The sequence below is a fragment of the Dendrobates tinctorius genome, unplaced genomic scaffold (assembly GCF_039654945.1).
Source record: "Dendrobates tinctorius isolate UK_male_01 unplaced genomic scaffold, ASM3965494v1 ptg000006l, whole genome shotgun sequence".
Taxonomy (NCBI): Eukaryota; Metazoa; Chordata; class Amphibia; order Anura; family Dendrobatidae; genus Dendrobates; species Dendrobates tinctorius.
In genome coordinates, this window is record NW_027361674.1 from 46,350 (window position 1) to 71,275 (window position 24,926).

A 24,926-nucleotide genomic window follows, 5' to 3' on the forward strand; every position below is an offset into this window, starting at 1 on the left:
TGTGCTCCAACGATATAGCTGATTCTGCCTTGTGGCAGTATTTGAATGGGATCTGATTGCTTGATCTATAGAGCACATATGGGGAATAGATATGGGCACTATTTTTCCCATTATAGTTATTATTACATACGGATTTAACATGCGCAGTCAGTCCAATACCCCCTAATCATTGATAAAGTCCTTTCAGGCGTGCCATTTACCTCCTCATTTTTTGAAATTTTGAATATAAGTAATGGTTTATTTTGTAACGGGGTTCGACTGTGGCTGGACTGCTCGTTTTGCATTATTTGCACTTTGGTTGCTATTTGCACATGTCCTCCAGTTGTCCTTTTCTGTCCATTATCTAATAAAGACGTTTTGTACTTTAATAATATTATGGATCTATGGTCGCATTTTTTTTGTGGTTTTCCACATTCCTTACATTATAAGTTTTAGCGATTGATCCTTGATGGTCCGGTTTCCACAGCACCTGTGTGTCAACTTATGACATACAGGATGCAATGCTATACCATTGCTATTGTGGTTTGTCAATTTTTTTCTGTGTTTTGCACAGGTTTTTGCATTGGTAGAATGGACTACAGGGCCAGGGAAAAATCCTGGCTGGGTCAAGCCGATGAAGTCTTTGGACGGGACGGGACAAGTGGTATGCAGGCGGATGGTCATGGGAATGATGGTTTATTTGAATCTATTAAGAAATTACTCGTTAAGCGAACGAAGATCTGGTGGAGTAGAATATTTTTAGAGAAATATATCGTGAAGCATGGATTTTTGTGAGTACTCACTGTAAAATCCTTTTCTCCGAGACGCTCATTGGGGGACACAGAGACTGTGGGTGTGTGCTACTGCCGTTTGGAGGCCGACACTAAGTATACAAAAAACAAGTTAGCTCCTCCTCCGCATACACCCTCGCCCCGACAGCGGGCAGAAACCAGTTTAGCGCAAAAGCAGTAGGAGAACATAACAATAAATTAGCCTTAACGCAGAAAACTATATGTCTGAAAAAGGACCACCCTACAATAAATAAGTAATTAAATAAACAAGAGCCAACTGGCTATCAGGGTGGGTGCTGTGTCCCCCAATGAGCGTCTCAGAGAAAAGGATTTTACGGTGAGTACTCACAAAAATCCATGTTTCTCCTTCATCTCATTGGGGGACACAGAGACTGTGGGACGTCCTAAAGCAGTCCCTGGGTGGGAGCAACTCACCAATCCACACCGCATGCCCACCTGTTTAAAGGTGTGCCACCGCTGCCTGGAGAATTTTCCTACCCAGGCTCGCATCCGACGAAGCCTGAGTATGTACGTTGTAATGTTTAGAGAACGTGTGCAGCCTTGACCACGTTGCCGCCTTGCATACCTGCTCTGCCAAAGCCTGATGCCGAAGCGCCCAAGAGGCGCCCACTGCCCGAGTCGAGTGCGCCCTTATTCCAGGTGGAACCGGTGTGCCTCTAATACGGTAAGCCTCTTGAATAGTAAGGCGAATCCATCTGGCTATGGTCGACCGTGAGGCTGCGAGTCCCTTCCTGCGCCCTTCAGGGATCACAAACAACGAATCTGTCTGGCGAAAAGGCGCTGTCCTCGACACATACCTCCTGAGGGCCCTCACCAGGTCCAGCGTGTGGAGCGCCTTCTCAACTCTGTGTACTGGAGCTGGACAAAATGAAGGCAAAACGATGTCCTCATTAATATGGAATGAGGACACCACCTTCGGCAGGAACGGCGGAGGAGGTCTCAAGACTACCTTATCCTTAAAAAAGGTCAGAAACGGTGCTCTACAGGATAGGGCTGCCAGCTACGAGACCCGCCTAATAGAGGTTATCGCTACCAAAAACACGACCTTCCTGGTAAGGTATGGCAATCTGACCTCCTGCAATGGCTCAAAAGGAGTTTCCTGCAGGACCCCCAGCACCAGATTAAGGTCCCAGGCGTCTAAGGGAGCTCTAAAGGGGGCACTAGATGCGAGACTCCCTGAATGAAAGTTTTGACCTGCATAACGTTAGCGATCTTTCGCTGGAACAGAACAGACAAAGCCGAGATCTGTCTCCTCAGGGAACTCGGAGCCAACCCTGCGTCCAGGTCTGACTGCAGAAAGGCCAGAATGTTGGGAACCGAGAAGGACAAGGGCGCAACCCCGTGCTCACGACACCAGAGAAAGAAAACCTTCCAAGTACCATGATAGATCCTCGCCGAGGCCGGCTTCCTGGCGTTAATCATCGTGGCTACCACCTCACGCCCAAAGCCCGCCTGGGTCAGGACCCAGGACTCAACGGCCATGCCGTCAAACACAGGGCCCCTAAGTTCGGGTGGTAGATCGGCCCCTGGGACAGTAAGTGTGGCCGTTCCGGTAGACGCCATGGCACAGCTGCGAGGAGCTGTACTAGATCCGCGTACCAGGCTCGACGGGGCCAGTCTGGGGCCAGCAGAATTGCCGGAACCCTCTCCCTCTTGATCTTCCTGATTACCCTCGGAAGAAGAGGCAGAGGGGGAAAAAGGTACGGGAGCCGAAACTGGCTCCATGAAAGAACCAATGCATCCGCAGCAATCGCTCGCGGGTCCTGAGACCGGGCGACAAACCTGTCTAACTTGGCGTTCTCTCTGGAAGCCATCAGATCCACGTCCGGAGTTCCCCACCGCTGGCAAATCTGCCGGAAAACCTCGGGGTGCAGGGACCATTCTCCGGCCGCGACCCCCTGCCGACTCAGGAAATCTGCTGCCCAATTTTCCACGCCTGGTATATGGACCGCTGATATTACTGAGTAGTGCCTCTCGGCCCCACGAAGTACGTGTTCTATCTCGCGCATGGCTGCCCTGCTGCGCGTGCCTCCCTGGTGATTCACATACGCCACTACCGTGGCGTTGTCTGACTGGACCCGGACTGGGCGACCCACTAGCCAGTGCTGAAAATGCTGCAACACCAACCGCACTGCTCGAATCTCCAACAAGTTGATCGGCAGAAGGGCCTCCTGGGGAGACCACTGCCCCTGAGCTGTGTGATGACGAAACACTGCTCCCCAACCGAGAAGACTCGCGTCGGTTGTGACCACCAACCACTGATCTGGAGGAAAGGGTTTCCCCTGAAGGAGAGAGGAGTCGCGCGTCCACCATTGCAGTGCCCGCCAGACCTGAAAGGACAACCTGCACTGATGATCCAGGGAGAAAGGACTCCTGTCCCATGCTGCCAAAAGAGCATGCTGCAGGGGGCGAAGATGAAACTGCGCAAACGGGATTGCTTCTATTGCTGCTACCATCCTTCCTAGCACCCTCATCCCAAATCGAATCGTGTGAGGGCCTGGCCGCTGAAGACTCCGAACCCCTCGCCGGAGCGCCTGGGCCTTGTCTCGAGGGAGAATTACCAACCCTTGGGAAGTGTCGAAAATCATCCCCAGGAATGGAATCCTCTGAGCCGGGGTAAGACATGACTTCTTCCCATTGACTAACCATCCCAGGCGGGATAGGGTATCCAGCGTAATGCCGACATTCTCCTCGCACGCCTGAAAAGACGATCCTTTCACTAACAGGTCGTCCAAGTATGGCAGCACTACTATGCCCCGAGAATGAAGAATGGCCATAACGACCGCCATCACTTTCGTGAAAACCCTGGGTGCCGTGGCCAACCCGAACGGCAGAGCCACAAACTGGAAATGCCGGCCATTTATCGCAAAACGAAGAAACTTCTGATGCGGAGGAAAAATAGGGATGTGCAGGTAGGCATCCTGGACATCGACTGAGGCCAAATACTCTCCCTGCTCCATGGCCGATATCACTGACCGGAGGGATTCCATCCGAAAGTGCCTGACATTGATGAACCTGTTTAGGAGCTTTAGGTCCAAAACCGGTCTTACTGTTCCGTCCTTCTTGGGGACTGCGAACAGGTTGGAATAAAATCCCTGGGCCTCTTCGCCCTCTGGTACCGGGATAATGACCCTGTTGTGCAGAAGAATCCTGATGGCCCCTAGCAGTGCCTCTGCCTGGGATTGCAATTTGGGAAGACGGGATTGAAAAAATCTCCTTGGAGGGTGTCCGATAAACTCTATTTTGTACCCGAATGACACCAATTCCGCCACCCATGCGTCGTGTGCCACCTTGACCCAGACGTGGCGGAACCTGAGCAGACGACCGCCTACTCTGGTGTCCTCGGGTACCTGATGCCTCAAGTCATTTTGTAGAGGGCCTCTGAGACCTAGCTCCCCTTGAACTGGGTGGACGGCCCCGCATCCTCCCCAGCGGGTTGGCTCTATACGTGATCTGGCGCTCTCTGTCTTGGTTGCGACGAGCCGGGGCAGTAGAACCGGCCGCTGATGCCCATCCTGGGGCGCGAAATGCCCGAAAGCGCGCCTGTGGTTGACGAAAGGGCGGTCTGCTCTTCTGCTGTGGGAGAAAGCTACTCTTTCCCCCCGTGGCATCTGAAATAAGCTTGTCTAGCTTCTCCCCAAAAAGCAGATTACCCTGATAAGGCAGAGATGTTAACGACTTTTTAGAAATCGAATCGTCCGCCATAGCCTTAGCCACAAGGCTCTCCTAATGGCGATAGCGTTTGCCGCGGCTGGCGCCGCGCAATTAGCCGCATCCAAGGATGCATTAATTAGATAGTCTCCTGCCATCGAGATCTGATTTGCTATCTCAGACACCTCTACCGGCAAATCTCTGTCCTGCAGGACTTTGTTCAAAGACTCCGACCACGACATCATGGCCTTGGCCACCCATGTAGCTGCGAAGGAAGGCAAAAGCGCTGACCCCGATGCCTCATACACCGAGCGGGCTAGACCCTCTATGAGCCGATCCGTGGGGTCCTTAATGGAAGACCCACTAGGCACCGACAACAATGATCTTGAAGCCAGGAGTGACACTGGGGGATCCACAATCGGAGATTCCGCCCACTCTTTACAGAACTCTGGTGCAAACGGGTACCTTGTCTCTAGCGTTTTCTGCCCTGAAAAACGCTTGTCTGGGCGTTCCCTGTGCTGCTGTACCGTGTCCTCGAATTCAGGTGCTAAACACCCTATGTGGGCGCCTGGCCTTTTTAAAAGATATCTTATGCCCAGCGGCCAGGGAGACGTCCTCCTCAATACCAAGAGTCTGATTGACGGCCTCAATGAGACTGTCCACTGTCTCCCGACACCCGGGAATATCCAGATCCAAGGCTTCCTGCCTATCCTCATCCGAACTCTGCTCGCTCTCAGACAATGGTGATGGAGAGCGAGATGCCGCACTCACAGATGCCGAAGCACCGGAGGGGCCCGGAGACGCCATATGGGTTCTTTCCCTGTACGTCTCTTTAGAGAGGGTACGGCCCCTGCAGGCCGGCGGCTCAAGTGAGGTGGATGAACCTTCCCAAACCGGAGAGCCGTTGTCTCTACCCCTATCCGGGGCCTGAAGGGTCTCGATCGCCTTCGTAAGTGAAGCCATAGACCGCGATAGCGATAACGCCCATTCCGGGGGCTCCGACCCCCTGGGCTCCGTTGGCGGGGAGGGCTCCTGGGCGCGTTTGGAACTACAGGCCTCACATATCTTAATGGTCTGCGCTCGCGTGAACACAGCCCCACAGGAAATGCATGCGGTATAAAGGAAGGTGTGCTTCTTCCCTTTTCCAGACATACTGCGGAAAAAACCTTTTCCTATATATTATGTCTTTTTTTTTTTATGGCATCCAGGGGTATGAGGAGAAGGAGGACAACCTGCCCTAGTGTGGCCAAGACGGGGTCGCACTTACCCGAGCTCCGGCTGTCTCCCCGTGCTCCTGTGCTGCTGCTGGCGCTCGACTGCCGTCTGGAGGCTCCCAGCTGCTGTCTCCCTGGGTAGGCTGCGATGCTTCCTGACCGCGGCCTACCCCATTCTAACGCCGGGGCCTCCATTTAATCCAGCGCCCGCCCAGTATACAGGGGCGGCGCTGGATTTGACGTCGTTGGGGGGCGGGCGCCGGACCCGACGTCACGCTGGGGGGGGCGGACCTTCCCCCTGCGTCCTAGGCCAACGCCGCGGCCCAAATTTCGGCCCTGCCCCCCGCAGCACCGAGGGGCGGGCCTTCCCCGTGGCCTAGGCCGCAAACCGCGGTCCAAGTTTCCCCGCGGACTAGGCCGCAAGCTAAATTTCGTCCCTGCCCGCCCGCCGCACCGGGGGGCGGGCCTTCCCTGCGGCCTAGGCCGCAAGCCGCGGGCTAAATTTCAGCCCTGCCCGCCCGCCGCACCGGGTGGCGGGCCTTCCCCGCGGCCCAGGCCGAAGCCGGGGGCTAAACCTGAGCCCTCTTCCCTGCGGCCTAACTCGCCCTGGAACTGGCGCCTACTCAGCCCGGCGTGCTCCTTCCCCCGCCCGGCCACCGAGCGCCGTGACGAGGGAGAAGGGGAACACGCCGCTGCCCCTGCTGCGCCGAAGAAGCCCTCCTGCTCTGCCTGCAGGCAGGAGAGGGGAGCCGCTCCAGCCCCTGGAAAGTACGCTGCAGCCCTGGCCTGGAAAAAACCTCCCGCTGCCTAGGAGCCCTGCTTACCCTGAGGTAAACTACATCTTCGGAAGGTGCAGGCACCCTAGCTCCGTCCGCCTTGGCTGGGCGAGGAGAGGGACCGTCCGCCACCACGTAGTACCCGATTGGCGTAGCCGTGGGGCCGCACAGACTAGTCTTGTGCCTCTGCAAGCCCATGGTTTCGCTACCTAGGGGTGGACAGGGCCAAGTCTGGCATACTGTCCCACGTCGCGGGAGAGGGAACGTGGAGGGACACTCGCACGTGGTCGCCCGTTGATGGTTTGGGGAAATCGGATCCTTTCAATAGGATGCGTTGCCCATGTCATATCTTTAAAATAAAAAAGAAAAATAGATGTCTGGGGATAAGTCCCAGAGATGTCCCTCGGTGCGGGAAAGGATACGTGGAGGAATACTCGCGCGTGCTCGCCCGTTGATGTTTGGGGGAGATCGGACCCTTTCAATAGGGTCCGTCGCCCCAGTCTCCTCTTCATAGCAAGAAAATGTTAAATAAAAAAAACAAAAATATAGTCTGGAGAGACCCAGACTGCGTGTGCCTCCATCAGACACTAAGCAAAAAACTGGTTTCCGCCCGCTGTCGGGGCGAGGGTGCATGCGGCGGAGGAGGAGCCAACTTGTTTTTTGTATACTTAGTGTCGGCCTCCAGACGGCAGTAGCACACACCCACAGTCTCTGTGTCCCCCAATGAGACGAAGGAGAAAAACATGATTCCAAGGGGCCTACGGGTACGCATCCTACCCACTTTCCCCATTGAGGACGCCGAATTTGTGTCGAGTTGGGAGGAGGCATGTGGGACATGTTCTTTTGCATTAATGAAATTACTGATTAACCACAATTCGAAATCTATTAGTGGTTTGGATAAGGAGATTGATCAGGCCTTTGTAGATCTCCGGGCTGGCTGTTCAGTGGAACAATTGAAATTGTGCGAGGATAATCTTGAAAAATCAGTGGATACTGTGGTGAAGAAAATCAATGACACACAGGCCTCAAAATTCAACAGGGACATTAAAGATTATCAAGATAAAATTGTGTATCAATGGAAAAGACATGCCGGCAATCTATCTGTAGGACATCACAGTGTTTCTAACACTTCGATTTCGTCACTTAGTACTCAATCTGGAGCTTCCACTGCTTCCATGGTTACCCGATCTAGGGCCAATTACGGGCGAACAAGGAATCACAACTTTCACCCATACAAAAGACAGAGGTATCGTTCACCTGAAGGCCCAAGTAGGGATAACAAGGTAATCAATCTCAGTGACTACTTGCTCTATAGAGCTGATTGTGATTTGCTATATAAAGGTCTGTCATTCTCACCTATGGCGGGTTTTGACAGATTTACAGCTATTAAAGATCTGCACATCTTTGCCAGATCTTTACTTTTTAAACGTTTTTTCTTCGATGATAACAAGAATAAATTGTTTCCTACAGAAAAAGAACAGTCGGCCCTGAGAATCCTTGAGGAGTTGGCGGAGGAACATTCATCCATCGAGGGAGGCAAGATTCCTCCAGTTCTGAGGGTACGCTCCAAGAAGTTCCCCCCCCCTTTCAAACTGTGGTGTCATTGACCTTTTTGTCAAAGTTGTTAGTAATGAATTTCTTAAGATTCCACAGTATATACAGAGGGACAACCTTACTGGGGAGGAGCGGAAACGTTTGAGTTATCTAAAGAGTCTCCCTGACATTGTGATAAAGCCGGCGGACAAGGGGGGAAACATCGTACTATGGCCCAAACAAATGTATGAAAAGGAAGCCATGCGTCAGCTCTCTAACACTACGTGTTATAAGAGACTGACTTTTAAACCCTTGTCCGCCTACTGTACACAGTTGAAGGGGATCCTTACAAGAGCCAGGGATGCCGATATTATTTCGGGGGAACTCTTCACAGCATTAATAGTAGTTGAACCCATGATACCAACGTTCTCTCTCCTCCCCAAGACCCACAAAAACATACAGTGCCCCCCGGGTAGACCCATAGTCTCGGGTCGGGGGGGCTACTTGGAGTGTATTAATCAGTGGTTGGATTCCCTCCTCTAGCCGCTTGTGGAGGATTTGCCATCCTACCTCAGGGATACAAATCAACTGCTACGTACAAACTGGAGCAAGTTCAGAAAAGAGCGACCAGAATGGTGACCGGTCTGCAAACCCTGTCTTATGAGGAAAGGTTGCAGGATTTGGGAATGTTTAGTTTGCAAAAGAGAAGACTGAGAGGAGACTTAATAGCTGTCTACAAATATCTAAAGGGCTGTCACATTGTAGAAGGATCAACTTTATTCTCATTTGCACAAGGAAAGACTAGAAGCAATTGGATGAAACTGAATGGGAGGAGACACAGATTAGATATTAGAAAAAACTTTTTGACAGTTAAGAGTGATCAATGAGTGGAACAGGCTGCCACGAGAAGTGGTGAGTTCTCCTTCAATGGAAGTCTTCAAACAGAGGCTGGACAGACATCTGACTGGGATGATTTAGCGAATCCTGCTTTGAGCAGGGGGTTGGACCAGATGGCCCAGGAGGTCCCTTCCAACTCTACGATTCTATGATTCTATGTAAAATGGACGGTCTTACCTTGGAGGATGACACACTTATGGTCACTATGGACGTGGAATCGTTGTATACGAATATCTGCCATAGTGACGGATTACGTGCAGTTGATTTCTTTCTATCTACATCCAATTTTTCCTTGTGTTTTAGGACTCTCATCTTGGAAATTCTAGAATTTGCCCTCACGCATAACTTCTTCACGTTCAGGGGGTCTTTCTTCCTGCAGCTCCAAGGGACAGCGATGGGGGCGGCTTTCGCGCCCTCGTACGCTAATCTGTTCCTGGGGCTGTGGGAGAGAGACCTCCTGATGTCAGATCGACTGTCATCTATGGAGCGCGTCCCTCTTTGGACGCGCTACATAGATGACATTTTATTGATCTGGCAGGGGGATACGGGGTCATTAGACAAGTTCAACTTAGAATTAAATGGGAATGGCCTTAACATTCATCTTACTGCCTCGTATGATCAAGATAGGATAGAGTTCTTGGATGTTCTGTTGAGGAGGGGTCCCGAAGGGATTATACAGACCACCATTTATAGAAAGCCTACTGCCACAAACATGCTCCTGCATGCATCCTCCTCACACCCGACACACATGGTACGTTCTGTACCGGTAGGCCAGTTTTTACGCCTCAGACGTCTATGTTCAACAGAAGAGGAGTTTGAAACTCAAGCAAAGGACCTGAGGGGTCGTTTTGCAGAAAGGGGATATAGCAACAGGTCAATTAAGAGGGCCTATTTACGGGCCAAACAAAGCAATAGAGATACTCTTCTGTATAAAATTGACGATGAGGTGAAGAAACCAGAGATAGCGAGATTTATTACCACCTTCAATGCCCGGTCTGATCAGGTACGTGGGTGTTTTGAATAAATAGTGGAACATCCCGCAAACTGACCCCATTCTAGCAAGGATCATCCCAGATAAACCACAAATTACCTTTAGAAGAGCTAGGAATCTACGAGACCATCTTGTACGTAGTCATTACATTGGGGACCCACCTAAGACCTTTTTGGATAATTTTACTCGTAGCAAGAAAGGTGGCAGTGCGGCCTGTGGTCATTGTGTGGCGTGTGTTAATATGATCAAGGATAACAAGTTTACGGATTCTACAGGGCAGAAACAATTTAAGATTGAGAAAAATATCAATTGCCTATCCCGTAATGTGATATATTATGCCACATGCCCGTGCTCCCTGATCTATGTAGGTCTTACGACCAGACAACTGAAGGTCAGGATCAGGGAGCATGTGCTGGGCATACAAGCCGCGGCCAATGAGGATGAGGTGCACTTGCTGAAGACTCTACCGAGACACTTCAAGTTACACCATAATTGTGACAGCAGTGGCCTTAAATTTAAGGGCATTGACATGATAGACATGGGGATTCGGGGTGGAAAAATCTCCCAACGCCTAGCTCAAAAAGAAACGCGTTGGATTTGGACTCTTAATACGGTGCATCCCAATGGATTAAATGAAAGTTTGTCTTATGTTCCATTCTTATGATTTCAGTCTCGTATTTTGGGACTGTGCTTTGGCATACTATGGTGCGGTAGTTTTTATGCATTGGTTTTAATTTTGTTTTATTTTTTCAGTTCATTATTAGGGTCGGGTGTACGGGGTCGTTTTGGGACATAAATTTATTGCTCCTGGTTATAAAGAAGGAATCTAATGGTACCCACGGAAGAATTCGGAGAAGAGTCTCGACATTGGTTGTGGCCCATAGACGTCCAGGAGATGAATGATGTGTTCGTTGGCTCTCTTTTTTTGAAGACTCCGTGTGGATTGTTAATGATATGGACTTTTATACATGAAGTTTGTTCTTTCTTCATATTCATTTTTGTGATGGTTTTCCTTGTCTCTCCTTTCCCCCTCTTTTCCTTGTTCTTTTTTCCTCCCCTCCCCCCCCCCCCTTTCCCTCCAGATCTTGTCCTCGGGGTTATTTGCCACATATATATACACACATGTGGAATATATTGAGCCAACTAAGCGACTCAATTTTGGCCATTTTTTGTGGTATTATATGTTCACATGGATTCTAGAAAGTTTTATCTATCATCATATTGTGGCCAGCATATCTATAAGGGCAATATATATATTCAATAAGATTGTAATATTATATTGTGGCCAGTATATATATTTATAATGGTAATATGAATATATATTAATAATTGTAATCATGGCCAGTTATTACATTATACATGGTGACATAAGATATCTATATATGTAGCACCATGGTTTCCCTATGTCTTTCCTCCCCCCCTTCTTCCCCCCCCCTCCCCTTTCTCTTCCCTTCATTAGGGCAACATAAGGAAGATCCTCTGACAGAGGATTATTAAAAGATGTTTCACTAATAATACGAGGAGAGTGTTATGATAAATTAATATTTTCCAGTATGTGTATAATTTCATGTATTGGCATGTCCGGAACATTTTAACTTTAACTTTGTCCTCGGTTACCTGATTCCCCCCTATTCCCTTCCCTATTTTAATTCATTATGTGGTTTTGTTTGTTTGTATTTGCCCCGTTGTGGGTGTCCCTTTCACTTGCCCTATTGCAACATGGCCGCCGGGGTTCATAAGTGCGGCGCATGCGCGCCTACTGCTCCTCTGTGACGTGCCCAGCCAGTGTCGGGTGTTTCCGGCCGCGTCAGTGGTGGGAGGTACCTCTGCAGTGTAGCGGCGACTCCGCGGCACTTCCGGTGGGCACATATAAAAATGTGCACCATGCATTTACTGATTACACCCCCTGAGGAAGGAGCCATAGAGCTCCGAAACGCGCGTCGGGTAGACAAGCAGCCCGCCCGGTCATCCTGAACCTTTCAGTGAGGTAATACTATTGCGGGGAAGTAACCCTTTCAGGGTGGTTGTGTGCATGTTCGATAGTGCTGGGAATCTTCCCTATATTCCCATAGGTGTGCTCCAACGATATAGCTGATTCTGCCTTGTGGCAGTATTTGAATGGGATCTGATTGCTTGATCTATAGAGCACATATGGGGAATAGATATGGGCACTATTTTTCCCATTATAGTTATTATTACATACGGATTTAACATGCGCAGTCAGTCCAATATATAGGACAGCCTATCTTTACCCCCTAATCATTGATAAAGTCCTTTTAGGCGTGCCATTTACCTCCTCATTTTTTGAAATTTTGAATATAAGTAATGGTTTATTTTGTAACGGGGTTTGACTGTGGCTGGACTGCTCGTTTTGCATTTTTGCACTATTTGCACATGTCCTCCAGTTGTCCTTTTCTGTCCATTATCTAATAAAGACGTTTTGTACTTTAATAATATTATGGATCTATGGTCGCATTTTTTTGTGGTTTTCCACATTCCTTACATTATAAGTTTTAGCGATTGATCCTTGATGGTCCGGTTTCCACTGCACCTGTGTGTCAACTTATGACATACAGGATGCAATGCTATACCATTGCTATTGTGGTTTGCTGCACAGGAGGAGAATGTCAGCACAGACAAAGGAAGAGGCATGGGGATGCTGGAAGCAGGAGCAATCATTGGAAGGTGAGTTAAGCGTTTGTTTTTTGTCATGTGCTTGCCAGCAGGGGGGAATATAGGGATGGGGGGGGGGGGGGGGGGGGAGAGAGTGTCCATGCCAGCGGGGGGGGGGGGAATATAGGGACGGGGGGCCCCGTGTGCATGCCAGCAGGGGGGAATATAGGGACGGGGGGCCCGTGTGCATGCCAGCAAGGGGGCATATAGTGACCAGGGGGGGCCATATCCAGGATGGGGGGGATATGTGCCAGCACAAAGGGGCAATGTGCCACGACGGGGGTTATATTAGATACCAGGATGAGGGACATATATAATTTGAAAGACGGACAATGGCATTACACCTCCATTTAAACAAAAACTTTTTTTTTCGCTTTTTCTTCACCAAATTTGGTCGTGCGTCTTATAGAGCGACAAATACGGTACCTTTTGCTTCTTTGTCTGTTATCTGGTCGTTTGCCACATCTTCCTCCTCTTCTGTTAATGCCTGGAAAATGGCACTAAGGAAAAAGAAAAGAAGCTCGCAAAGTGGCCCTTCCGGATCATTGCCCACTAAGGCCTCCTCGAGAATTTCTGGCAATAGAAAGACAAAATGAATCATTGGGGGGTTTGTTTCTAGAACCAGAAGGATTATCTAATTGCCAACCTTATGAAGAAAACCCCCTTTAACCACCTACCAAATGTCATTCCTTCAGGAAACTCATCGTTAAGGTCAAACAGATCACCAAAAGCATGAAGGAATTCTAAAACCATGATAGCATCCCCAAAACAATCAGGAGGGAGTCTCGTTTTCACGGGAAGTGGAGAAGGAAGATCCTAAGTAGCCAAGAAAAGAAAAATGTATTAGTAAGCAGCTAGTTCAAGTGTTGGGAGAAAAGCTTCTGAAACCTATGTGCCCTCATATTTACTGGATGGCAAAAGGAATCTATTCTGGATATGGTTGAGGGACAGTAAGGGTTTGAGGGAAGGGTCACCTAAATGATCGTGAATGTGTCTAAATTAATTGAGAGCCACGGTTTGAGGATGGTGTGAAGGTACTGTAGAACCTAAATGTCATTCTTTATAAGGTGATCCGTAAAGTCCTTGGCCATTGGCAAAACAGAAATTTTAAGTATCACCTAATGCAGTGGTCCCCAACCTTTTTTGCACCAGGGACCGGTTTCAAGCAAGACCATTCTTCCATGGCCCGGCAGGGCGGGGATGGAGGTGTGGCAGGGGCGGGGCTTTGGTCATAAGGGGGTGGGGCTATGGACACGGTTGTAGTGTAGCAGTGCATACTTATAATTAAATAACATTTATAATGTGACTCAACTCGCCATAGGTTTTGAATAAGTGCTCCATCACCCCCTTCTCCCCATCATTGCCTTCACCCCATCACTCCCCTCTCCCCATCATTGCCTTCACCCCATCATTGCCTTCACCCCATCATTCCCTTCACCCCATCACTCCCTTCTCCCCATCACTCCCTTCTCCCCATCACTCCCTTCTCCCCATCATTGCCTTCACCCCATCACTCCCCTCTCCCCATCATTGCCTTCACCCCATCACTCCCCTCTCCCCATCATTGCCTTCACCCCATCACTGCCGTCTCTCCATCATTGCCTTCACCCCATCACTGCCGTCTCTCCATCATTGCCTTCACCCCATCACTGCCGTCTCTCCATCATTGCCTTCACCCCATCACTGCCGTCTCCCCATCATTGCCTTCACCCCATCACTCCCCTCTCCCCATCATTGCCTTCACCCCATCACTCCCTTCTCCCCATCATTGCCTTCACCCCATCACTCCCTTCTCCCCATCATTGCCTTCACCCCATCACTGCCGTCTCCCCATCATTGCCTTCACCCCATCACTGCCGTCTCCCCATCATTGCCTTCACCCCATCACTGCCGTCTCTCCATCATTGCCTTCACCCCATCACTGCCGTCTCCCCATCATTGCCTTCACCCCATCACTGCCGTCTCTCCATCATTGCCTTCACCCCATCACTGCCGTCTCCCCATCATTGCCTTCACCCCATCACTGCCGTCTCCCCATCATTGCCTTCACCCCATCACTGCCGTCTCTCCATCATTGCCTTCACCCCATCACTGCCGTCTCCCCATCATTGCCTTCACCCCATCACTGCCGTCTCTCCATCATTGCCTTCACCCCATCACTGCCGTCTCTCCATCATTGCCTTCACCCCATCACTGCCGTCTCTCCATCATTGCCTTCACCCCATCACTCCCCTCTCCCCATCATTGCCTTCACCCCATCACTCCCTTCTCCCCATCATTGCCTTCAGCCCATCACTCCCCTCTCCCCATCATTGCCTTCAGCCCATCACTCCCTTCTCCCCATCATTGCCTTCAGCCCATCACTCCCTTCTCCCCATCATTGCCTTCAGCCCATCACTCCCTTCTCCCCATCACTCCCTTCTCCCCATCACTCCCTTCTCCCCATCACTCCCTTCTCCCCATCATTACCTTCACCCCATCATTACCTTCACCCCATCACTCCCCTCTCCCCATCATTGCCTTCACCCCATCACTCCCTTCTCCCCATCATTGCCTTCTCCCCATCATTGCCTTCACCCCATCATTGCCTTCACCCCATCACTGCTGTCTCTCCATCACTCCCCTCATGGCCTTCTCCTCATGTCCCCATCTCCTCCAGGGCCAGGCTACACAAACACAGACCAACACACACACAGACATACATGTACACACACACACATACATGTACACACATTATACACACACACACACACACACACAGACATACATGTACACACATTATACACACACACACACACACACACACACACACACACACACAGACATACATATACACACAGACACCACCTCTCTCCTCTCACCTGCCCGCCGCCCGCGCTTCCTCGCTCTGACACAGCAGCGGCGCGCTCCTCTCTGTGTCAGTCAGAGACAGGAAGCGCGGGCAGCGGGCAGGAAGCTGGACGGGTCCTTGCAGCTCCGCTCCTGCTATTCCCTCTTGCAGGCAGCGGAGCTGCTTGGATCGCTCCCTGCCGCCGCTACACACGCCGCCCCAGCCCCCGCTACGCCACTGACCGCCCCTGGCTCCCCTTGTGTCCGCGGACAGGCAAGGGCACTGCAGCGGCCCGGTGCTGGGCCGCGGACCGGCGGTTGGGGACCCCTGACCTAATGCATTAATATTCATCTGTTCTCTCGTGCTGTATGCAAGTGTGCCTTTCCCTTCCGAGCCATCAGAATTGTGCGTCACTGTTACTTGTATTTTTGCAGATGCTCTTTTTGAGTCTTGACATTTTTAGAATCATGATTCAGGAAGCAAAGAAAAAGACTTGCATAACACATCACAACGCAACAGCCTACCTTCAAGTCATCGCACTCTATGTCATCCCGTCTTTGATTCCACAGTTTTAAACGTTCTGCATATATACGCTTCTCTGCACGGATTTTCTCTCTCTCCTGAAACAAGAGTATAAATTAATACAAGGAGCAATAAATCTCTATATCTGATCCACTTTCACTGATTACCAACCATCCAAGTCAAGGAATCTTAATTACTAACGTATAGACTCGAGTTTCAGCAATTTTTTTTGTGCTGAAACGCGCCCCCCCCCCCCCCCCCCCCGGCTTATACTTGAGTAAGGGTCCAGAAGATGGAGGGGGAGTGGCAGCGGGTCACAAGAGGCAGGAGCCGGCTGAGGTGGCTAAAGCCTGTGCCCACTGTTAAGAGAAATGAATATTCACTGCGCTGGCAATGAATATTCATTTCTCTTTAACAGCGCACACAGTGTCAGAAAGTGGCTCCTGCAGCGGCCGAGTGATCATGTGTGCCAGCTATTTAAGAGGAATTAGTATTCACCGAAGTGAATATTCATTTTTCTAAAGTAGCGGGCACAAATGACCACCCAGCGGCTGATACTGTGTGCGCTACTTAATAGCAATGAATACTCTCTGCTCTCCACGCACAGTCATGGCGGGAAGAGAGGTGAGTATTCTGGCAGCTGTGCTCTGCTTGTAAGCAGAGCATAACGTCACTGCCATGCGCTGCTTACAAGCATAAAGCAGCTGCTGGCACCGGAAAGACTCTGCGAGGGAGCGCAGGAAGGCAAGTAGGATTTTTTTGTTTTTTGATGGGAGCCATGCATACCAGGAGACGAAGGAGAAGGCCCATGCATACCAAGGGCAGGGATGAGGAGGTCCATGCATACAAGGAGAGATGAAGAACCATGCATACCAGGATAGAGATGATGAAAAAAGCCATGCATACCAAGATAGGGATGATGAAGAGGCCATGCATACCAGGATAGGGATGATGAAGAGGCCATGCATACCAGGATAGGGATGATGAAGAGGCCATGCATACCAGGATAGGGATGATGAAGAGGCCATGCATACCAGGATAGGGATGATGAAGAGGCCATGCATACCAGGATAGGGATGATGAAGAGGCCATGCATACCAGGATAGGGATGATGAAGAGGCCATGCATACCAGGATAGGGATGATGAAGAGGCCATGCATACCAGGATAGGGATGATGAAGAGGCCATGCATACCAGGATAGGGATGATGAAGAGGCCATGCATACCAGGATAGGGATGATGAAGAGGCCATGCATACCAGGATAGGGATGATGAAGAGGCCATGCATACCAGGATAGGGATGATGAAGAGGCCATGCATACCAGGATAGGGATGATGAAGAGGCCATGCATACCAGGATAGGGATGATGAAGAGGCCATGCATACCAGGATAGGGATGATGAAGCGGCCATGCATACCAGGATAGGGATGATGAAGAGGCCATGCATACCAGGATAGGGATGATGAAGAGGCCATGCATACCAGGATAGGGATGATGAAGAGGCCATGCATACCAGGATAGGGATGATGAAGAGGCCATGCATACCAGGATAGGGATGATGAAGAGGCCATGCATACCAGGATAGGGATGATGAAGCGGCCATGCATACCAGGATAGGGATGATGAAGAGGCCATGCATACCAGGATAGGGATGATGAAGAGGCCATGCATACCAGGATAGGGATGATGAAGAGGCCATGCATACCAGGATAGGGATGATGAAGCGGCCATGCATACCAGGATAGGGATGATGAAGCGGCCATGCATACCAGGATAGGGATGATGAAGGAGCCATGCATACCAGGATAGGGATGATGAAGGAGCCATGCATACCAGGATAGGGATGATGAAGGAGCCATGCATACCAGGATAGGGATGATGAAGGAGCCATGCATACCAGGACAGGGATGATGAAGGAGCCATGCATACCAGGATAGGGATGATGAAGGAGCCATGCATACCAGGATAGGGATGATGAAGGAGCCATGCATACCAGGATAGGGATGATGAAGGAGCCATGCATACCAGGATAGGGATGATGAAGAGCCATGCATACCAGGATAGGGATGATGAAGAGCCATGCATGCCCGTCATACACGAGTCAATAAGTTTCCCCATTTTTTTGTGGTAAAATTAGGTGCCTCGGCTTATACTTGAGTATATACAGTATAAGGTTTCCGACCTTTGAAAGCTGTGGTATACAGCACAGCCATTTAGATGCAATGCATGTCACTAATCCCATAAAACTACCAATTCCTGCAAGATATCTACACAGATAACATGGAAATTAAATAAAAAGGGACAAATACCATTTATGAATAGCCTCCAGATTTTTTTTTTGAAGAGGGGAAGCGGAGATAATGGTTCTTACAGATTCACTGGGAATCAGAAGATGATGTATATACAGGCATCATGGAAACATTCAGTCAATGTTACTAATTAAATAATTTGACTTGTGTAATTAATTCTTCTACAAGTTTAAGTCAAAATGATAGCAGTACCATAAATCTCAAGTGTCTAGGCTCAAGTGATCCCTTGTTAAATAATATCACAATTACATCCCAAGTCTAAAATCACACTCCGTGGTGAAGTTTAGAGGTATAACATGAGGAGTGCAAATACCCTTAAGATGCATAATATGTACCTGTTCTAGAGTAACACATTCTACAAATGTTCTTCAATAAATAAATACAAAAAAAAAAAATGGAGCAGACAACACTAAAAGAAAGTGGAAGAAAACCATTACAAGTGTCTGGTCACCTGCTCCATCAACTCTTATGACCTGTATATTGTAGTAAATACTTGCACTGCCCAAAATATTTCTGGAGTCTCTTTTCTTAAAACTCTTGTTGTGACTTTCCCTTATTCTCCCTACAAATAAAATTTATAAACTGACAACCGGATGTGGCCAGTGGAGGAACCGCATAATCCCAGTGTCAGTGTGTATGGAAACGCCAAACTGGCAGTGCCCAGGAGTCCAAGAAAAGCAGACGGACCAGATAAATGGAGTAAGGCTATGTGCACACGACGTCTATTAAACTCAGCTGAATCGGATAAGTTTTTCAACCAGAAGATGATTTAGGAAACTTTAGTGTTTTATTTAAGTGTCTTTTGTATCTGTTGTTCCACTGCTCCAAGTATTCTTTTAGGCCTTAGGCATTTTTTTTTCTTTTTTTTCAGGAGTCTTTTACACTAATAATGAACCAACCATCAGTGTGTTTTCTGTGCCTTCCCGTTGTCTTGTATTGGAAAGTACAAAGTGTTTTCCGAGCAGAAAACACCTGAAGAGCGAGAGAGCTGCTCTTCATATGGTTATGGCTGCACTAACAGTACAAGAATCAAGGACAAAGACCAATGTAAAATCTGAAATTACTAATCTAAGAAATTCAGAAAGTGAAATCACCTTCACAGGAGGAAGACAAGTAAATCACAATTTTTCACATGAACTTGAACAGTGATAATTCTAAACTATTAGTAGTTTTCCACAGCCCTATTACTAACCCCCCCTCCCCCCAAACAAAAAAACATAAGACTAATTTAGAAAAGAATTGTAAATTACATAAAATGTGTATAATTATAGTTTGGGGAGTTTTTTGTCTGTTTATGACCTGGAACTCAGTCCAGTTTTGACCGAACCATTGGGCATTTTGCTAAAATTGAAGGTTTTTTTTTTACTGACACTTCAATACATTTTATTATCTACTTTACCTGCCAATTTTGAGTGCTGTGGTCATTTTCTCAATTGGCTACCAAGACTTATCCCTACTGCTGTGCTTCTACATTGATATCCAGCATTAGAACCTTATCTTCTATTGCTTTACAGGCTAATGGCACAGTCCCTGTATCAGGTAGATTCATATACCTTGATGGTACTGGGTGCGCCATGTCCTTCAGAATAATAGAAATACCATACACAATATAGCAAACAAATGATATTCCAGCACTTTTTCACAAAGAAGGTGAGACTTTTTTTTTTAGCTTTATTAAAAGGTGAGCCTCTGATGGACGCCACTAAGGAGGCAGACCGCACCAGGTACATGAAAGCAAAGACTGCATTACCTTTTCCCTTTCAAGTTTGATCATCTTTTGTTCCTCTTGTTTTTTCTGTCGCTCCACCTGAACGGTCTTTTTAAATTCTTCCATCTGCAGTACTTGATCTATGTTCCTGGACTGCATACGCTCAGCGCGTTCCTTTCGCAATCTTTCTTTTTCAATTTCTACAAAAAAGATTAATATAGCGTTAAAGGATTACAGTCCTGACCATTAACTATGATCTTTGTTTAAGAAATGAGCGCAGCTCATTAATGAATCGGAGAAAGAAAGAATGTGAACAAGTTTGGAAATATCTGAACACTTCTATTGGCAGTGGGACAAGACAGGGCTTACTTTCTCTGCATTTTGTAACAGTCTTTAGCACTGATGAATTATCAAACACCAATTATCACAGGTGTATTCCCAGCTCATACATTTATGGGACATCCCCAAGAGAGGTTGAAAATGTCAGCAATAAAATGGATCACAGATCAATGGATCACAGCTCTGGGACCTGCACTTATCTTGAGACTCGCAGCCCTAACTCACTAGTGAACAGAGAATTATCATGGCAGGCATGGCTCCCTCCATTCACTTCTATGGGTGCAGCCACCTCAATAACCACTGAAGCATGAGATGGGGCCCAATCGCTCCAACTCTGGGATCTGTACCTATAGTCATGATTAGCGAGGGTCATACAAGATTAGGAAGATGGGTATTTTTTTGAAACTTGTTTTCTCTATCGCTTGATTGGAGGACACAGGAAACCATGGGTGTATGCTGCTAACACTAGAAGGCTGAACCTAGGCAATAAAAGTTACCTCCTCCTCAGTAGTATACACCCACCGACTGGAGCCAAACAGATCAGTTTAGCTTGGTGTCAGTAGGAGGTGGACATGTATTTCTCACTAGACCCATATCTAACTCTGTTTTCATCGTTTTTCAGTTGCGATTTCCCTTTTCTTTTTCAGGTTTTTCTCTTCTGCCTCTGGAGGGAATACAGTGTGAACAGTTACACTGTAATCCTACGTAGAGATGGTGAGTACAGCGTGAACAGTCACCCCGTATCCTCATCGGTCTATCTGGCTGGACCCCAGCCCTAATACATCAAGAGTGTTCAGGTGATCTGAAAGATGGTCCTGACCCTCCACTCCTACTCGTTTGCCCACCAGAGCCATGAGGTACAGACATCATGCCATCCGGCTACAGAGGTTTGGACGTCAGCTTCAGCTTGCTTTTTTCCATAAGACATCTGAGAAATCCGCTTCAGGAGTGAAGAGGTAATTTTTTCTCCCAAAAGGTCCCCTCACGCTCTCTGTTCCTCCTGTGCAGACAGCAAGAAGCATACCACAGGGCGCTTATTAATCAGATTCACTGGGTGTCAAGGGAGTTTTTTTTTGTGTTCCATCTGGGAAAACTGGGAGTCTCAGGAAACCATTTTGTTTCTCTGTTAAACTTATATATGTGGTGAAATAACACCAAGGTTTCTTACCGGTAGCCGGTTTTCCCGGAACCCATGACAGCACACCTGAGAGTGGGGATTCGCCCAGTCAGGACAGGAACCCTACTGAAAATAAAAGGGCGGTACCTCTCCCTCGCTTCAGTTGGTTAACAGAGCATGAGGGGCCCCCCTGGTTAGTACACATGGCAAAACTATCACAACATTATATTAATTAAAAACACCCAACTATTGTACACACCAAAGGAGTGATAAGCGGGGGAATATAGGGGTTCTGTCATGGGTTCCGAAAAAAAACGGCTACTGGAAAGTAACCTTGGTGTTTTCCCTTCCCCCATGACAGCACACCTGAGAGCCTTTTGGATCATGAAACACCTTAGGGAGGGACCACCGCTTGCAGCACCCTTCTACCAAAACGTTAGGTCAGCAGAGGACGACAGATCTAGCCGGTAGTGTTTGACAAAAGTTGATGGTGAGGACCAGGTAGCGGCCTTACATATCTGATCAATCGATACCTCAGCCTTTTCTGCCCAATGGTACTTTTAGCTACCCCGTAACCTTTTCTGCTACCCTGGAAGGCTACAAATAGGGACCGATCTTTCCTCCAATGACTAGTCATGGACATGTACTGTAGCATGGTACTTCTCACGTCTAGAGTATGGAACTTTTCCTCCCCTGGATTCTTAGGGTTACTACAAAATGATGGCAAGGTGATCTCATGGCTTCTATGGAACTTAAGAACTACCTTGGGTAGATAGGCCGAATCTGGCTTAACACTACCATGTCCTCAAAAACCTGAGAGTACGGAGGGCTTATAGACAGGGCCCTAAAGTCGCTCACCCTACGAGCTGATGATAGGTCCACTAGTAACACAGTTTTAATTGTGAGAAACTTTGGTGATAACTCCTGTAATGGCTCAAAGGGGTCCCTGGTTAAAGCCTCCAAGACTAGATTCAGGTCCCAGGGAGGAATCTTTGGAATAATGACAGGCCTAGACCTGCTACAAGATTTTATAAAACTGAACCCCCACCAATTGGATGCTAATTTGCAATTATATAGGGCCCCCAAGGCTGACACCTGAATGTTGAGGGTACTAGTTGCTAACCCAAGTTGAAACACATCCTGCAGAAACTCTAGGATAGGTCCCACCGACACTACCTCCCACAAAGTGTGACCCAGGAATTACAGGAACTTTTTTGGTTTCCTACTTTTCAACAGGGTGGAGACAAGCCCTGGTGAGAATCCCTGGCGACTCAGTAGTGCCCTCTCAAGTTCCAGGCTGCCAGACAGAAGCCCTTCACCTGAGAGTGGCACACTGGTCCCTGAGTAGGTAGGTCCGGAATCTCTGGCAGGATCCATGGATCTGTAACGGACATCTGCCATAGCAGGGAGAACCACGGTCTCTTCGGCCAAAAAGGGGCGATTAGAATTACTCTCGCCTGATCCTCTTAATTTCCTCACTACCGCCGGAATAATTGCTACCGGGGGGGGGGGGGGGGGGGGGCACGGTACGCCAGGATATCTGTAGGACATCCGCAGCAAATGGATTCTCTTATGGATCTAGAGAGCAGAACTTCCTGACTTTCCTGAAGAGTGGCAAACAGGCTTATCTCTGGTTTGCCCCAAGCCTGCACTATTAGCAGAAACACATGAGTGTTTAGGGACCATTCCCAGTCTCAGTTTTCTGCGACTCAGGAAATTTTCAGCGCCTCTTATATGTAGTGCCATGAGAGGCAATAGGTGTTGTTCTGCTAATTGAAACAAGAGGTTTGAAACTTCCATGTGGCCACAGGATCTTGTCCCCCCTGGTGATTGATATAAGCTACCACTGCTATATTGTCCGACATGACCCGGGTATGGCGGCCCTGAAGAAAGGGGAGAAAAGGTCTCATGGCCTTTTCTACAGCCCAAAGTTCTTTTATACTCGAACCCTGATGTTTTTCTAGAGACCAGGTTCCTTGTACTGAGTGGGTTCCTAGGTGTGCTCCCCAACCTGAAACACTCGCATCGGTTGTGATAATGTCAGAGTGGTCTCAACCACTGGACCCCTGAGGTAAAATTATCTCACAGTCCACCAGGTTAGGGAAGCTTTTACGGCCAAGGAAAGATGTAATTTTCCTTCTAAACGTCCTATCAATGACCTCTGTGCTGACAGGAATTCCCACTGTAACGGTCTTAGGCGAAATTGTGCCCTGCCTACAGCCTCTATACATGATGTTAATGAGCCTAGTAGGGACATCGCCCTTCTCAATGTCATTACAGGCTGCTGTATTGTTGTCAATCAGGCTCCTTATCTTGACCACTTTGGATTCTGGCAGGAGGCAGCGCTGGCGTTCGGAATCCAGCATCAACCCTAGGAAGGATTGTACCTTCCGAGGCTCCAAATTTGACTTGAGGGTGTTTACCACCCATCCTAACTCCATTAGGGTTAACATTACTTCCTTCACCTGATGAGTACAGTGAGTTTCTGACCTACCCACTACAAGGAAGTCGTCACGGTATGGGATGATCACTATGTCCTGGGATCGAAGGTATGACATCCCTTTGGTGAAAACTCTCGGAGCTGTAGATTGACCGAATGGAAAGGCAGTGTTTGATAATGCCTGACCTGTCCTTAGACCCAGAGAGCTATTCTCAGGTACTTTTGATACTCTTGATGGATTGGGATGTAAGTAGGCATCTTTTAAGTCTATTACTGCCATGATGCAATGCTGGAATAGCATTTTTATGGCTGTGTTTATTGACTCCATCTTGAAGGAGCAATTCTCTACCCACTGGTTGAGTCTCCTCAGGTACACAATGGTTTTCCAAGAACCGTCCAGCTTTTGTATCAAAAAAGAGGGGGAATAAAATCCCCTTCCCTCCTCTTGAGTAGGGACTTCTTGTAGCACCTGTTTCTGCACTAGACTCAAAACCTCCTTCTCATGGGCTAGTTGTTCCTCCTTTGCTTTTACACCTCGCAGAAATTCCTAGGTCTGCCAAGGTGGATGAATTTTATTCTTAGGCCATCTTTGATGATATTTAGCACCCAACCACTGGGGGAGATATTTACCCAGGGAGGGAGGAAGAGAGAAAGCCTTCCCCCTACCTCTGACCTGATGTAATTGGGGGGACTTTGATGACATAGAGGGCCCTTCGAACATGTAGTCAGACCCTTTCCTGTCCTTAAAGGACCAATTTTTTCTTTCCCCCGGGGGACGACGCTTATTAAAATTTTCTCCTCCGAAAGGAAGGCCTTTTGGTCTTGCCGGGGAAAGCTTTTTTATCCCCTGCGTTCTCCAAAATATCCTCCAGCTTCTGCTCAAAGAGGAATTGACCATCACACGGGATGGAACAAAGCCTATTCTTCAATGATAAATCACCAGAACACCCTTTAAGCCACAGGGCTCATCTTGCCGCATTAGACAAGCCTGCCGCCCTGGCTGCCATTCTTACAGAGTCCGCTGAGGAGCCCCTTGTGCTAGGCCCATATTGGCTAGGATCTCATCCCTTGGCACTTTATTTCTCAGCTGATCCTCTATCTGCTGTAGTCAGATCATGAGAGAGCAGGCAGTAC

The 24,926-nt window shown here is 48.5% G+C and overlaps 1 protein-coding gene across 1 annotated transcript in view; it reads right to left on the bottom strand.

The window, feature by feature from the left end:
• LOC141084830 (bromodomain adjacent to zinc finger domain protein 1A-like) overlaps nt 1-24,926 on the bottom strand; it is a 161,576-nt gene that overhangs the window by 43,335 nt on the left and 93,315 nt on the right. The window contains exons 8-11 of the mRNA XM_073569807.1: nt 19,939-20,096; nt 15,881-15,976; nt 13,204-13,342; nt 12,953-13,099 (exon numbers count right to left, since the gene is read on the bottom strand). Of these exons, the coding sequence (XP_073425908.1) occupies nt 12,953-13,099; nt 13,204-13,342; nt 15,881-15,976; nt 19,939-20,096 (540 nt within the window). The remainder of the gene's footprint in view (nt 1-12,952; nt 13,100-13,203; nt 13,343-15,880; nt 15,977-19,938; nt 20,097-24,926) is intronic.